The 16,504-nt window shown below is 40.9% G+C and overlaps 1 protein-coding gene across 2 annotated transcripts in view; it reads right to left on the bottom strand.

Annotated features, from left to right (window-relative positions):
- Positions 1–12,731, bottom strand: part of klhl8 (kelch-like family member 8) — a 36,235-nt gene extending 23,504 nt beyond the window's left edge. The window contains exons 1-3 of one of the 2 annotated variants that reach the window (XM_052010130.1): positions 12,587–12,731; positions 5,464–5,766; positions 2,762–3,310 (exon numbers count right to left, since the gene is read on the bottom strand). In XM_052010130.1, the coding sequence (XP_051866090.1) occupies positions 2,762–3,310; positions 5,464–5,661 (747 nt within the window). In that variant the 5' untranslated portion in view covers positions 5,662–5,766; positions 12,587–12,731. The remainder of the gene's footprint in view (positions 1–2,761; positions 3,311–5,463; positions 5,767–12,586) is intronic. The other variant, XM_052010129.1, reaches the window with a different exon arrangement.
- Between the last annotated feature and the right edge of the window lie 3,773 nt (positions 12,732–16,504).

Here is a 16,504-nt window from a genome sequence, read left to right as displayed (position 1 = left end):
AACTCTGACCCCCCTGGTCGGAGGACAGCATTGCTCCTCAGGTCAGAAGTGACACCACTGTCAATCAAGGTGTGGCTCCACCCCACCCATCAGGTGTAGGCATAGGGATTGGCCTTGGAGAAGCACCTTTGTTCCTGAACCTGCCTGACCATTGGCCGTGGTAAACACCTTTGTCCTTGACCTCCAAGCCATTGGCCTGTCTAAATCACCTGGCCAGGCTCCACCGAGTGTTGCAATCCCCTGGCCCTCTCTTTTTTAACTGCCCCAGGAATAGTGAGAAAGCGCTGCAGAGACCACTGGTAAGAGTCTGCACTACCATGTGGTTTGGGAGTGACTTAGTCAGATTCCAGGGAGTGTTAGGGCTAATGTTCGTTTGAGTCAAGGTACTCAGGCATTGAAATGTTTATCCCTCAATAAGCTGTACCTTGTTTATTTTGTGTGTGTGTGTGTGTGTGTGTGTGTGTGTGTGTGTGTGTGTGTGTCATCCTCATTGCGATTCCCCCTCACGTTCGCTGTCTCCTGTGTGAGTGTGCATCTGTTCCCGTTTATTCTGTCCCCGTGTTTGTCTTTATTAATAAACCATTTTTAAATTACAAAGACTGTGTCCAGAGTTCCTCTACCTTCTAACAACCAATCTAAAAAAAATTCACTCCATGAATTCATCCTTCACACACTATTGCTAATTTGGATTGTTCTCTCTGTATATTGATTGAAGTTCCCCATGATTGTTATATTACTCAAGGAGGTCTGCCACTGGCAGGACGTTGTGCACGTCTGCCCAACCAAATGAGCAAGGAGCCCTTGTTCACATAATGCAACATCGGATCACAGTTGCTCTGGGAGCTTTTCAGGATTCAGGGAACAAGCCATCTGGTGGCAGCGATTGTTTGTCTAACCCATGTTATTATTGAAGCCAATAGGTCTCCTTCAGGCATCTCCATCTGGGCTGTTAATGACAGCAGGATGACCCAATTTCAAAATAAAAGACATCTCATATCCGCAAGATCTCCAAACATAGTTCAATGAATGAAGCACTTCTGATGTGCCTGGAGCATGCCTTTTGACCCTTCAACATAAACACATAAAATTTCATCTTTAAGGCTCCATCAGTAAAACTGAATAAGCATTTTTTTTTATCCTGGAGGCCAGCCAGACACAAATTCAATCAATAGAACCCACTGCCATATGAAAAAAGCTGACAAACAGTTACATTGTTCAGTTCTCTACTGGCATCATGTACCATCACTGTGTGGCAGCCTCTAATTCAAGAAAATGTACATGTTGGTGGCAGGGCATGAATGGCATTCTAAGGAACATTCAAATTTTTGCTTGGATACAAAGGAATTTCAAACTAGTGAATCCTTTCATACAGAACTTAAATGAGCTAAACATCAGCAATTAGATGGATGACCTAAAACTCTGTTGTAAAATAGCCATGATGTGAATATCAAGTCAAAGCTTAATGCTACTTGCAAAAAAAATTGTAAAAGCTGCTTGAAATAAATGGAAGATGTGCACTATCGAAATTATTTGCCAAATCATACTCAGAATGCAGAAGTTTTTTTAAATTATGCTTTGCATGGATAGAAAAGCATCTGTGCAGCAGGATAAGTGCACTGGTGCTACTGTCTAACACACATCCTGTGTTCATTATCCAGGATCCTACTATCACCACAGATGTCCTGATCAGAAAAAAAATAGCACAAGGCGCACTTAAGATAAAAACAAAGTGCTGGAAATATTTAGCAGGTCAGGCAGCATCTGTGGAAAGAGAAACAGAGTTCATTCTTCAGGTTAGTAACCCTTCATCAAAAACTTATCTGGTTGCAAATTTTTGGCCCCAAACCCTTTGGGGCACTTCGCAGTTGAAAGTGTAGACATCTAGCTATCAGCCTTTTGCCAACTCCATAAAGACGGAGTGAGTGCTTGCTAGATGGCAGAACGATTCCTTTCCACTCTTAAGGAGGCTGGACCACACTAGCTGAAGACTCAGAAGCATTCCCAAATTGCACTTTCTAATGAGTGAGAATTCCAGTTCCAGCACACTTTGTTTTCAGGCAAAGGAAGCAAAACTGTTGAAAAGGATGATGCGAACTCATCTCATCTTCTTTTGATGTTGGCGAGGGAGGACCTTAGCTAGCGCCTGCTCCCAGTTCAAGTTTATAGCAGGCAGGCAGAGATCTGTTATAAAATGCCTTGCCTCGAATTTTAGTTCCTCCACCTACTATGCATAGCTGAAATGCTTCCAATGGGGCCAGATATTTCATGTTTAAATGTGCAAGAAAAAAAATACTAAAGGTTTGCTTTGAGTTCTCAGAGGCCAGATACAATATAACACATGAGAAGAAAGCACCATGACTTCCCCTGAAGCATCTGTATTTAATCCTTTCATCTGACTGCAAGGAGCAAAGCATACACAGAGGCATCCTTAAGAAACAGGATTCATCAACCATCTCAGTGGTGATGATCCAGATACAATCTCTTGATGTTGTTACTTTTCTGGCCTCACATTTAATTGCAATATAACCTCTAACTACCTGCTGAGTAAATCTGTTCATTAAGCTTTGCATTTTAAATAGAAGCATGTGGAGCAATTGTGATCTGAACTCATCTAAAAGGCTACTTTTGTGCAGCATAAAAATCATTGTATCAATAATGTTCACAATATACAATGACCTTGAAAATTAATCTACAATTTTGCATTTTACCACTTAAAGACCAGCTAAACCTATACTGATCTCTAACTAAAGCTCCAACCTACCTGTGCAAGAACTTGGTCCAACCACTTGGCATGATGTTGTGGATTTGAGTACAGCCACTTCACAGCAGCATTATACACTTGCTTTTCTTTTTCCACATTCAGATCACTGGATGAAAGAAGTGCAATGAGGTGCTTTGGTGAAACATTTATAAAGTCTTCACATTCTACTACTTCATTAAAGTGTTCGCAAGCATACTTATCAGCCATGCCCATTAAGTCAACGCGGTTGTGACTCTCAGCAAATGACCGGACTGCTAGGCAGTTTGATGGGTGAAAATGGGCTTTCATGTATTCACAGCACGCCTTGGCCACAAGCTCTACCTGCAGAATGCATGCTGCATACAGAAGAGGTTGTACGTTGTCTACAGTAAGTTTAATCCTCGAGCAATAAGCAAACTTCACAAGGTCATCCATTGCATTGCCATCAAAATCTTTAATCTCTATCAAGTCCTGTTTGGCTTCAGCCATTTCTGAAAGAAACATTGCTCTGAAGTATGGAATCACACAGGCTAGCACCAATTTGTGGCATGGAATTAATTTAGGCCCAACCTATTGGGAGGAGGAAAATAAAACATAACTTTAGTAACTCAATTTAAAATGAGCCTGAATCAACAAAGGCTGCTTAAAAAACTACCATCTCTACTAAATTGGGAGTATTAGTTACAGCAGATTACTTTCCTTGTGCAATACGCATTTAAAAACAAATTATACTTAGAGCAGATTATCATAATTCTGAATGTCTTGATCAAAATTGAATCAGATAAATGACATGAACAAAACTGAGTTTAATACATTATGAAATCTAGCTCCTGAAAAGTCCTAACATTAATTCTAATAATGTTGTTCATTATTTAAAAAGGTAAACATTAAAATTTCCACAGCAGAATTTAGTAGCAACACCAAAATTTGCAAAGTACGTTAACAGTTTGACTGGGTGTGATGAGACTCCATACATACAATTACTGCTATTGAAAAAAGGAGTATGATTAGCCTTCGATTATGTGCCATAAATGATACCTGCCAATTATCACCTCAAATGATACTGCCAATTATCTGGATGTTGTCTCCAGTTTGCTATGTGCGAACATGGACAATTTCTGCATTACCACCAATGGAATTGATCACCAGGGAACATTCACACTTTTGAGCACACGAAGGAAGATCGGTCACCAATGAAGCAGACAAACATGATTGGACCTTGGATATTTCCCCAGGGAACTCCTGCAGTGATATCCTGGAGGTGAGGTGACAGTCCTCCAACATTCACAACCATATTCTTCAGTACCAAATATGATTCTAGTAGGTGGAGAGTTTTCCTTTTGATTCAGATTGACCTCAGTTTTACATGAAAACAGCATTTGACTGAATTAGGGTTCCTTGACACCCTATTCAATGAAATGCTGCCTTGACGTCAAGGACAGTCACTCTCACCATGCTTCTGGCATTCAATTTTTTTGTCCAAATCTGAACCGAGTTTGTAACAAGGTCCTGGTGAAACCCAAAGTGAGCTTTAGTGAGCAGGTTAAGGCAAGTTCTGCTTGATAATGCCATCAATAACACTTTACTGCTGACTGATGGTGCAGTAATTAGGCAGATTGGATTTATCCTGCATTTTGTAGCCTGGACTCACCTGGGGCAATTTTCCACATTGGCAGGTAGATGTGTCTCAATTTTAGCTGTACTAGAATAGCAGGACCAACGTGCAACATATTTAATGTCATAATGAGAATGTGGAAGCTCAAAAGGATATAAAATATTTATGGGTGAAGGATCAAAGGTCTGTGTACATATGCTGACACAAGCTTTTCCTTGGATTACATTTGTGCAACAGGATTCAGATGCTTATAACCTAGAATCCAGAGCTGCTGGACTTTATTGGCAAAAATAATAAAAATAGACCTAGAGGCAACCACATCAAAGACAGGTGGTCAGAGAATTAATTCTGGTGGTTCATAGAATCCAACGTGCAGAACAAAATGTTCTCACATCACTGCACGGTAAAACAATGCTGACTGAAGTGAAAATATATTTGCCAATGTTTTTACAAACTGGGATTAGGGTCTGACACATCCAGGTACAGCTGAACAAGCAACAAAGAAATGCCTAAAATTCTGCCACCAGTAAGCTACCTGGGTGATGACATGCAGTGCAACTGCTATATCTTACTTCCAATGAGCATGAATTCTGTAATGTTTGGAGTAGCACCAGTGCGTCAAGAAAGCAGAGTTTTCTCAGAGTTTTCTCAACATTTTCTACATTCTTGATAAGTGAATTGTTGCAAAAACAAAATGCAGGAAATGCTCAGCAGCTGAGGAAATTTCTGTGAAGACAGGGTTAACTTTTCAGGTCAATGACCTTTCCTCATGGAATTTCTGAACTCATTAATAATTGTTTTCCTCTTTACAGATGCAAACTGACCTGTTGAGCATGCCCCACATTTCTTTATTCAGATATTCAGCACCTACAATTGCTTTCACATTATAGAATTGTTTGTGATAGCTTGCCCAGAAAAGTAACCCCACTGAATCTTACAGCCCAATTGACAGTTTAAAATCAAGATTCCTGACAGAGAAAAAATTCATATTCAGATCAACCACATCCCAAGTTACTTTGCATCGAATGCCATTAGGTGTGGATATTTTGGAGAGAGAAGTGAGGGTGTCAGACAGTTGTTTAAAAACAAAAGGAGGCATTTTTCTCACCTTCAATGTTACATCACACAGTTCTTTGGCTTCATAGAACTGATAGAGAGCTTGGTGATATTCCTTCCAAGCTTCATCTGCTTCAAAAAGAAAACAGCCATCTGCTTCAGCTTCATGGTCAATGGACCTAATGGGAAGCTTCCTGTTCTTTTGCTGATGATGCTTCAAATTTTCTGGAATCATATCACTTGAAGCCATTTCTTTAAACGTTGTAACTTCACCTGCAAGCACCTAATTGAGATCTTCAACACATTACTGTTTGTCGATTTAACATCTTGGTCATATATACAAATGCACTCTTTCCTGGTAAAAATAATAACATCAATTAATTAGTAAGTTCTCAAACCTACTTTCATATCAAACTGCTGTTATCTGTTGGGCATCTCCAGCTAAAAGATAAAAATATTAAAAGTTCTTGAGTGTAACATTACCAATGACTATTGAGTGTCACTGTGATGAATTTAATATTCCAAAACAAAAGCTGTGCATTTCTAATATCAGGTTTTATAACCGAGATTTCCAGACCCCTGGAGATCTATGAATAATCAATAAAATCACTGGATTTTCTATGGTATTATTTCTACTACTTCAAATAAACTGCAATAAATATTTCCTTTAATACAAAAAAAATTCCTTCTCAATCTTTCTGGAACTAAGATCAGGCAGGAAAGTAATTTTCTAACAAATTATAATCAGGAGAGCTGCTCTGGTCTGACTTTAGAAGTTAGTTTTAAGCAGCAATGTCGGAAACTTAAGACCAAAATACACAGCTGTTGTTGACTTGTTGGCTAAAAGAGCATGAAAGAATAGGTAAACCAACTTAGAACCTTGTTTCTTAAAGTACAGTTGAATATTCATTGAATATGTAATAAATGTTCAGTGAATATTCAACTGCATTTTGAGATACAAGATTATACCACCTAATACACGTTTAATCCTTCTGTGCTGATAATTAAACAAAAATCATTTTGAAATGTCCACTTTCAATTTCCCCCCAGCAAAAATAACATTTCACTTCATACATTCATAGAGTTATACAGCATGCAAACAGGCCCTTCAGCCCAAATTGTCCATGACAACCAAGATGCCTCTCTAAACTAATCTCATTTGCCTGCATTTGGCCCATATCCTTCTAAACCTTTCCTATCCATGTACCTGCCCAAACATTGTTTTTGGGGGAAAAAAAAACACTATAATTGCACCCACCTGGACAACTTCCTTTGGCAGCTTGTTCCATTTACCCACCACTCTCTATGTAAAAAAAACTTGCCCCTCAGATCACTTTTAACTCTTTCCCCTCTCACCTTAATCCTACATCCTCTAGCTTTAGACTTCCCTACCCTGGGAAAAGTGTGAATATTTACCCTATTTATGCCCCTCATAATTTTATAAACATCTATAAGATCACTCCTCTGCTCCAGGGAAAACATTCCCAGCTTATCCAATCTCTCCCTATAGTTCAGGGAACATCCCTGTGAATCTTTCCCACACCCTCTCTAGCTTAATCACAACATTCCTAAAGTGCAGTCTAGCCAAAGTTTTCCACAATTTGACACGACTTCCCAACTCTTGTATTGGTATTGGTTTATTATTGTCACTTGTACTGAGGTACAGTGAAAAACTTGTCTTGCAAACCGATCATACAGGTCAATTCATTACACAGTGCAGTTGCATTGAGTTAGTAGAGTGCATTGATGTAGTACAGGTAAAAACAATAGCAGTACAGAGCAAAGTGTACTATTTTCCCTTCTACAAATTTTTCTGGATTCCATTCAACTTTCCTTGGTCTATTGAAAATTCTCAGTTTTGAGTCTTTCATGATTAGAATTTCAATATTAAAAAAAATACTGAAGAGAGCTTGCCCAGGGAAACTGAATTTCAGGTGAAAGTTCCATCTGAAGTGCAAACACCTGCTAACATGTAAAGGGCCTCTTCTACCAGGAAGCACATATTCAATCAACTAAAACTACTTCAATCCCACTAATCAGAAGCAATCTGTATCCCAAAAGAAAGTGGTTGCATTATAGGGAATATAGGGTAGCAAGAAAGGAACTTAAGAAGGGGCTGAGGAGAGCAAGAAGGGGACATGAAAAGGCCTTGGCGAGTAGGGTTAAGGAAAACCCCAAGGCATTTTTCACTTATGTGAAGAGCAGAAGGATGATGGGAGTAAAGGTAGGACTGATTAGGGATAAAAGTGGGACGATATGCCTGGAAGCTGTGGAAGTGGGTGAGGTCCTCAATGAATACTTCTCTTCAGTATCCATCAAGGAGAGGGGCCTCGATGACACTGAGGACAGTATTGGGAAGGTTAATGTTCTAGAGCATGTTGATTCTCAAGAGAGAGGTGTTGGAACTGTTAGAAAATATTAAGACAGCTAAGTCTCCGGACCCCAACGGAATATTCCCCAGGCTGCTCCGCGAGGCGAGGGAGGAAGTTGCTGAGCCTTTGGCTAGGATCTTTGAGTCCTCGTTGTCCATGGGAATGGTACAGGAGGATTGGAGGGTGGCAAATGTTGTCCCCTTATTCAAACAAGGTAGTAGGGATCGTCCAGGGAATTACAGACCAGTGAGCCTTACGTCTGTGGTGGGCAAGCTGTTGGAAAGGATTCTTAGAGATAGTATCTATGGGCATTTAGAGAATCATGGTCTGATCAGGGATAGCCAGCATGGCTTTGTGAAGGGCAGATCATGTCTCACAAGCCTGATAGTGTTCTTTGAGGAGGTGACCAGACAGATTGATGAGGGTAGTGCAGTAGATGTGGTCTACATGGATTTTAGTAAGGCATTTGACAAGGTTCCACATGGTAGGCTCCTTCGGAAGGTCAGAGAGTATGGGATCTAGGGAAGCTTGGCCATGTGGATTCAGAAATGGCTTGCCTGTAGAAAGCAGAGGGTTGTGGTGGAGGAAGTGCATTAGATAGGAGGGGCTGTGACTAGCGGTCTTCCATGAGGATCGGTTCTGGGACCTCTGCTTTTCGTGATTTTTATTAATGACTTGGATGAAGGGGTAGAAGGGTGGGTGGGCAAGTTTGCAGATGACACAAAGGTTGGTGGTGTTGTGGATAGTGTAGAGGATTGTCAAAGATTGCAGAAGGACATCGATAGGATGCAGAGCTGGGCTGAGAAGTGGCAGATGGAGTTCAATCCAGAGAAGTGTGAGGTGGTACACGTTGGAAGGACAAACTCCAAGGCAGAGTACAACGTTAACGGCAGGATTCTGGGTAGTGTGGAGGAGCAGAGGGATCTGGGGGTCCATATTCACAGATCCCTGAAAGTTGCCTCACAGGTGGATAGGGTAGTCAAGAAAGCTAATAGGGTGTTAGCTTTCGTAAGTTGAGGGATCGAGTTTAAGAGCCGCGAGGTAGTGATGCAGCTCTATAAAACTCTGGTTAGACCACACAGAGTACTGTGTCCAATTCTTGTTGCCTCATTATAGGAAGGATGTGGAAGCGTTGGAAAGGGTGCAGAGGACATTTACCAGGATGCTGCCTGGTTTAGAGAGTATGCATTATGAGGAGAGACTAAGGGAGCTATGGCTTTACTTTTTGGAGAGGAGGAGGATAAGAGGAGACATGATAGAGGTGTACAAAATATTAAGAGGAATAGATAGTGTGGACAGCCAGTGCCTCTTTCCCAGGGCATCAATGCTCAATACAAAAGGGCATGGCTTTAAAGTAATGGGTGGGAAGTTCAAGGGAGATATCAGAGGAAGGTTTTTTACCCAGAGAGTGGTTGGGGCATGGAATGCGCTGCCTGGGGTGGTGGTGGAGGCAGGTACGTTGATCAAATTCAAGAGATTACTAGATAAGCATATGGAGGAATTTAAAATAGGGGGATATGTGGGAGGAAGGGGTTAGATAGTCTTAGGCGAGGTTTAAAGGTCGGCACAACATTGTGGGCTGAAGGGCCTGTATTGTGCTGTACTGTTCTATGTTCTATGTATTACTTCTAGTTAAAAATGAAAGATTACTAACCAGGCAATTTTACATTGGTTATATTTATAACCCACTCAAAGACAGAGCACCATATAACATTCAATTACAGAAGAACACAGCTGAAAAACACAGGGTACAAAACACAGTGATTTTTCTGTGTAGCAGTTATGCATTTATTGTAAATGATTTCTGATTCATGCCAATTAAATTGCTAAACTGGCTACAACATTATTCTTAGAGGTGGCCCCCATGTTACGGCCATTTGGGATGGAAATTCGCCCTTGCAGAACTCACAAATCACTACCCAAAAAATTAAGATTCAGAATAAAGTTCTCTCATGGAATTTGTCTGGAAAAAGAAAGTAGATAAATCAACAGAACAATTTTTTTTCCACTCAAGTTTCTTGATTCACATGCTGATGATGCAGCTTCATGTTACAGAAATTCAGGACATGGCCCGTTTTCTAGGAATGCAAAAACATCCCTCCCCTCCCCCCCCCCCCCCACCATAATGCAGGAGTCACCCGTACAATATTTTTTGCCTGCCATATTTTTTCTAATGAAAACAGAAACCTGCATTCCTCCTAAAATGGTACAAAGTAAACTGATATTGCCAAAGCAGCTGTTATATGGCTGAGCTGGGAGGAAGGAACAGAACTGGAGCGTCATATGGCAAATATAGTGTTACACACAGTCAATTTTTTTTTCTTGCACAAATTTCTGGAAAGAGCCTAATTTTCAAATTGATACCTCAATATAGATAACAAAAAAAGGAAACAGTGTAGACTGTGGACTGAAACAGGAGTAAATTGGCACATAGAACAAATTAGATTCCCAGCAGGTGAAGCATTCATACAATTGTACCAACTGTGATTGGATTCATTTCCTCAAGGTAATTCAATGCAAATTTCTGTTAATTCTTTGTCACCCTGGTGGCAAAGAATTGCAATGACTTCAATGAATAAATTAAACCTGAAGCAGCTGCTCCAAGAATTAACGTAAAATATGATCTACTGCAAAGTTTTCCATCTTGAAAAGTATTGACACCCATTCAACAAAACTTTATTGAAGTTTACTACATTTTAAATTCATTCCAACTAACTTCATAATTTAATAAGGAAAACAAAACTTAATAACAAAATTTAATAAGGAAATTGTATTGTTTTAGTTTGCTTGAAACAACCCAAGGGAAGAACCAAGTGAGAAAGTACAAAAGATATAGCTAGGTTTATCAATGTAAAAGTGCCAAGCTTCTGCAAAAGTAGTATACTTTTAATAAAAAATAGCTGAATGGGCATCATTTCAACGTCTAGATGAAGGGTTTCCTCACTCACTTACTAGTTATGTCCATTCAGCCCACTGGGTCCGTTCTAGCTCCAGCTGAGCAATCCCCTCAATTCCATTCTCTAATTCCCATGTAGACCTCCAAGTTATTCTCTCTCACCTGCTCACCAACTCTCATTTTTGATTGTTTTGCCACTCTACAGCAAACAATATTTTACAATAGCCAATTAATCTCCCAGTGCACCAAGGGGGTGAAACCCATGTAGTCATGGGGAGAACTTGAGAACTCTGCAGACAGGACCAGAGGTCAGTATTGAAACAAGGTCCCCGGAACTGTGCAGCAGCAACATTGACCACCTCACGCCCCTGCCATTTCACCATGCCAAAGGGAGAGAAACAGAGAGTAGATATAATAGAAAGAGAAACAAATCAATGATGTTATAACCAGAGGAAATGCCTTAACTTAGCTTGTCACAACAGACTGAGCATACTTATTTTTTTTCACTGACCAGAGTGAATTAATAAAGATTATGCATGTGAGAAACCATAAATAGCCACTAAAGGAATCAGCCACCCTTAATTTGTCTAATCCTGGCCTAAGATAAAATAGTGAACTGGTGGTGCTCCCAAGTAAGCCTCCAGAAAATAAGGAATAAAATAAATCTGTGTGTGTGCTAGGAATCTCTCGATTTATGCAGCTTTTAACAAAATAAACAAAAATCTGTGATCGAACAGTCACTCTTTTCAACAACACTTGAGCAACAGTTTATATAAACAAATACAGAAAATGCTGGAAATACTTAGCAGGTCAGGTAGCACCTGTGGAGAGAGAAAAAGTTAATGTTTCAAGTCCATGGCTTTTCATCTAGATGGAATGGGGTGAGATGGTCATGATGTCAGAGGAACAGCGTGGTTGCCCCTCACTCCCTCCTCCTCCTCTACAATCTCTCACTCTGACCTCAGAACCCTATACACCCTCACCCCGACTCTATCGGCTCTCGTCCACATTGTAACCAAGGGTTATTCACATCGCCTGAGTTTGCAAGCTCACCACCAACGCCACTCAGCTCCAGTGTTACATCCAGAAACCTCGCACTCCAGGGCTGCTTCAGCTGGACCCTACTGGACTCCTTGCCTCAAGGTGCCACAACATATTCTTTATCATAATGGTCTATCCAACAGATTGGCCATTTCCCAGTTCAATATTGGTGGTCAGTTAGCCCAGGAGATGAACAGTGCGCCAGTATTGGCATATGCCACTGGGCCCCATTGCAAACTATGGCCTCCGAATTTCCTGGGCACTATGGGGAAGGGAATGCGAGTTATCTGCCCCAGCTCTTAACTCATACGTTGGGGTTGGGTGGCGACAACAGCACACCATATCCCGAACCTCCCACCCCACCTGTGGCGTGGCAGAGTCTGCGGATTTCACACTGAAACGACTCTTGAGCCACCTCCGAACCCACAGAACTGGAAACAACTCACTCTCGACACCCCCCTCCCCCAAATGGATTTGCCTCAGAAAAGAAGGCATTGCAACAACCCGAACCAAAGCCACAACCGTTTCCAGACAAACTGTCCGGAAAATCGCAGAAGGGAACGTGCCGCATTCCCGGGGAGAGAAACACTGAGAAATCGAGCTGCTTACAAAACAACTCGAGCACGGCAAAATATATCAGACATCGAGTTTAGAGACAGAATCAATGCCAATTCAGGTGAACCGCCCGTGAGTTTAGTATTTATTTATACAAATACTTAGCAGCCATTCTAATCCCGGAATCCAAAAATAATCCTCATTTTTAGTGCAAATATCACAATGCACTAGTTTGTTCGTTGTTTTTTTAAAAAATCTAAACTAACGTAAACTACTCATCTGTACCACCGTCCTTGCATTCTCACACATACCTTCTCTTGTGCTTCTACAGCCATTACAGACAGATGTAGGAACTCGGAACAGCAGCTAGGAGATCAGTTTGGGCTTCCGGGTTGGCCTAGCTGTGTGGGCGAGAGCCATGCCCCGGTCCCGGTTAGGTTTGCAGGCCAGGCCGCTGCCTCCGCCGCCGCCGCTCCGCTCCCGCCACACAGGCACGCGCCGGGTCCCGGGAAAGGTTCCAATCGCGGCGACCGCGTCTGACCCCGGGGAGCGTTCCAGTCGCAGCGCAAGCGCGCCAGCCCTGTACTCAGATGCATCCGTCTCATCTCCCGGGCACGCACATAGTTGCAGGAGGCACAACAAAGTTTTTTATCTTTCAAGTATTTTTTTAAACTTCACGTTGCTTTGAAAACTGTTTTGAATCCAGTGGCTTACTGCTGATCTGCAACAGACGTTGAAGGAACTTGAACCTCTGTATAAACTCCATGAGGCAATGGAAAGATTGGTATGAAATTTACGCCTAGTATTACTTATTTGTGACTGCGTCCGTCTAGCAATATGGATGATTCTTATTTCAACATTTTAAAAATAAAACAGGAGAATACAACAGCAAATTTGGTTAAAAATGTCCCATTTATTGCAAATTCACAACATATTACATGACACCAAAACTACTGGAGAAAAATATTTTAAAAATTGGCGCAATAATTTACAATTCAAGTGGTACTACAACTAAAAATTAAACGAACTCATTTGTGTTAATTTCTAGGGAAACACTAATTCTTTAAACTGCTCTTTTGATGTAACAATTCAGATGTGCTTGATAGGGTTCAAAATGTCTTCCGTGTCATCGGCCTCTACACCATTCCTCATAACTAATAAAGCAAAAATATGCAGTGCTTGAAATCTGAAATAAAAACAGAAAATGCTGAAAATATTGAACATCTCAGACAGTAACTGTGAAAGAGAAATGGAGTTAGCCTTTCTGATGAAGGGTCTTGGACATGAAACACTAACTCTGCCTCTCTTTCCACAGATACTGCCTAACCCACTGAGTGTTTCCAGCATTTGCTGTGCTTTAACCTTATAGCTGATAATTCCTGTGCCTCTAAAATCTGTTTTAAACTTCTGAATATCCTCTGAAGTAAAAGCTAGTCTTTATTTAAGGCCTTTGTCCCAAAACATTAATTCTGATTCTTTCTCCATTAAAGCTGCATGACCTGCTGAGCATTCCCTGTTGTTATTTTGGATCTTCAGCATCTGCAGTATTTTATTCTACCACCCTGATTATTGGATACTTGGTGAGGCTTGCACTCTGAGAAATAAAGCCCTTTGCAACTTGGTTGTGACTAGTTGAAATTGCAGCACAAATTCTACTATTGTTCTTCATGCCCTCCCCCACAACAAAGGCAACAACAGCTTGTAAATAAGGGAGCCAGTCAAGTGAAATGTTTTGTCCAGAAGTGCACTGAGCTTCTTCACGTACACAGCAACCTTTCTGGTAAGCTGACCCTAAGGCCTTCTGGCCGCAAGCTGCATTTGGCAAAGCATAGGCACTGGCATTGCATGTGCACACAGGTATTGAAGCAGTGCTCTACACTCTAAAAGGCCTTTGGGTGAGCCAGATTCGCAAAGAAGTCAGAATGTATCAGGGATTCTGAGTCAAACCCAGAGGAGCTCCAGGTATGTGAGAGTCATTAGAGCTGCATTCATCTAACAAAATAGACAGTGTTCCTTCATGCTCCTGATTCATGCCCTATCATTGGTGGAAGTGCTTTGGGGAGTCAAGAAGAGAGTCATTCACCACAGAATACCCAACAACTGAAGTGCTGGTGTTGCACAGTTTTTATGTGACAGGTCCAGCTGAGTTTCTGACCAGTGGTGATCCTCAGTATATTGATGATGGGGAACTTGGCTGTGGTAATCGTGTTGAATATCAAGAGTAGATGGTGACTCTGTGTCTTGTAGGTTGATGCTGCTTGCAATTTAGCAGTTCAGAAATGTATGTTGCTATATGCAGGTATGGGCTACCTCATTATTGAGTTACAGATAGAAAACTGATTTTATGATGGAGTGAACATAGTTGCAGCAGCTAAAGATAATCACTTATATGATAATCATCAGTTCCTCAGTCAATATGTTCTAATAAATCCCATTCCTTGTGTGAGCCCCAGCCAGTTGACTCATTCTCCACAACTTTCTGATTGTAAAAAACACGCAACCATTTTCCATCCACTTAATTTTAATTATTAAATTATGGGGCTTTGAGCAACATTCTTCATATAAATTTTTACTGGTCATTTTTCTCCAATGTCGTAACAGTTGTCAGTGAAAAAACTGGCTCTTTAAATTTGACAATACGCATTGCAGCATGATAATTGCACCAATAGTTTCATGTCTGTAACTATGGAGATCAGGTGACAGCTGTATATTCAGGGTTTGTTGTAGAATGTTCAGTGGCACCATTGCTGTATCCCATGTTACAATCACCAATTAAAACATCTTTCTAGGTCATCTCTTTGTGATAATAGCCACACTCCAAATTATATAAAGTTGAAATGAATTGGGGGAAGGTGTTACAAAATAAACCCGCTCAAAAAAAATTATTTTCTCTTTTCTAAAGCTGTGTTAATTGCAGCTAATCACACCACTTGTGCTGTTTGTGGAATTTGGTGTGAATTGTTACACTGTAATTTATTACTTGTTCAAACTTGCAAAAATTAAGTATTTTGTGAGTGAAGCTTTAATTGAAGTGTTATTGCCAATTTTATTACAGAAGCAGTCTTAGAAAGAACGGTGCACTCTTTGTCAAAACTCTCCATCTCCCAAAATGTGCATGATTCAGGAAAAAGAGACTTGCATTTATATGGTACCATTCACAGTTTCAGGACTCTCCAATACTTTACTATTGAAGTGTTGTCACTCAAGAACATGTGGAACAAGGTAGATCACTTTGACCTTCAACCCTGCTCTACTGTTCAATATCTTATACCAATATATCTTCCCACACTATCCCTAAATTCTCATAGAATCCAGGAATTAACTGAACCATCCACTGAATCTACTCAAACACAGAGGGCCCGCAGTCCTCTGGGAAAGTGAATTCCAAAGATTCACAGCACCTTGAAGAAAGAAATGCTAGTGTACACACAGCTGGGACCCAACATATATTGTTCCCTGGTATTTTAATGTAAGAGGTCTATTCACCAACCCCCTTCCCAGTATGGCACTGGTGCAATACAGCAGCAAACCTGTACTCACCAGTACTATAAGCTGTTTTATGGTGACAAACCAATGCCCATCATTACAGTGCTTCAGAGTCTAGAGCTGTATTTGAATCTGGATCTGGACTCGGCCAGTAGATCTGATCACATTTCACACAGTCCCTGGTTCTCCGGTCCTAGGCCGAGGGACTGCTGGCAATCCCCAGCTGACGTGGCACAGTGAGTGCAAGCTGATGGACCTATCCCAATGACTGGATGAGGCCACGTATTCATTATTCCTGTATAAGGACATTCAAGGCCCCCTGAAAACCAATATCTCTCAGTCTCTCACCATTTTAAAAAAAACCTACTTTTTAACTCAAAGGAGTTAACTTCACATTTTCCACATCATAATCCATGCACCAAATTTTGCACATTCACTTTATCCTTCTGCAGCCTTTTTGTATCCTCCTCACAGCTTTCCTTCCCACCTAACTTTGTATCTTCTGCAGATTTGGATGCTAACTCTTGATAATAACTTGGATGACTGGATCAAGTGTGTAGCATAAGATATCAAGTGTATAATATATTATAAAAGTGGAGACCCAAGCATTTGTGCTATCACACCCTGCCAAATGGAAAATAAAAAAAATTCTTTTCATTAACCAGTTTTCAATTCATGCTTACATTAGTATCCCAGCTGCAGTACTGAAGACTTGTGAGCTGAGACCAGCTGTGCCTCAAAGT

This window comes from Pristis pectinata, chromosome 2, assembly GCF_009764475.1.
Source record: "Pristis pectinata isolate sPriPec2 chromosome 2, sPriPec2.1.pri, whole genome shotgun sequence".
Lineage (NCBI taxonomy): Eukaryota > Metazoa > Chordata > Chondrichthyes > Rhinopristiformes > Pristidae > Pristis > Pristis pectinata.
The sequence above is the reverse complement of the archived record's forward strand: the minus strand, read 5'-3'. Positions and strand labels throughout refer to the sequence as shown.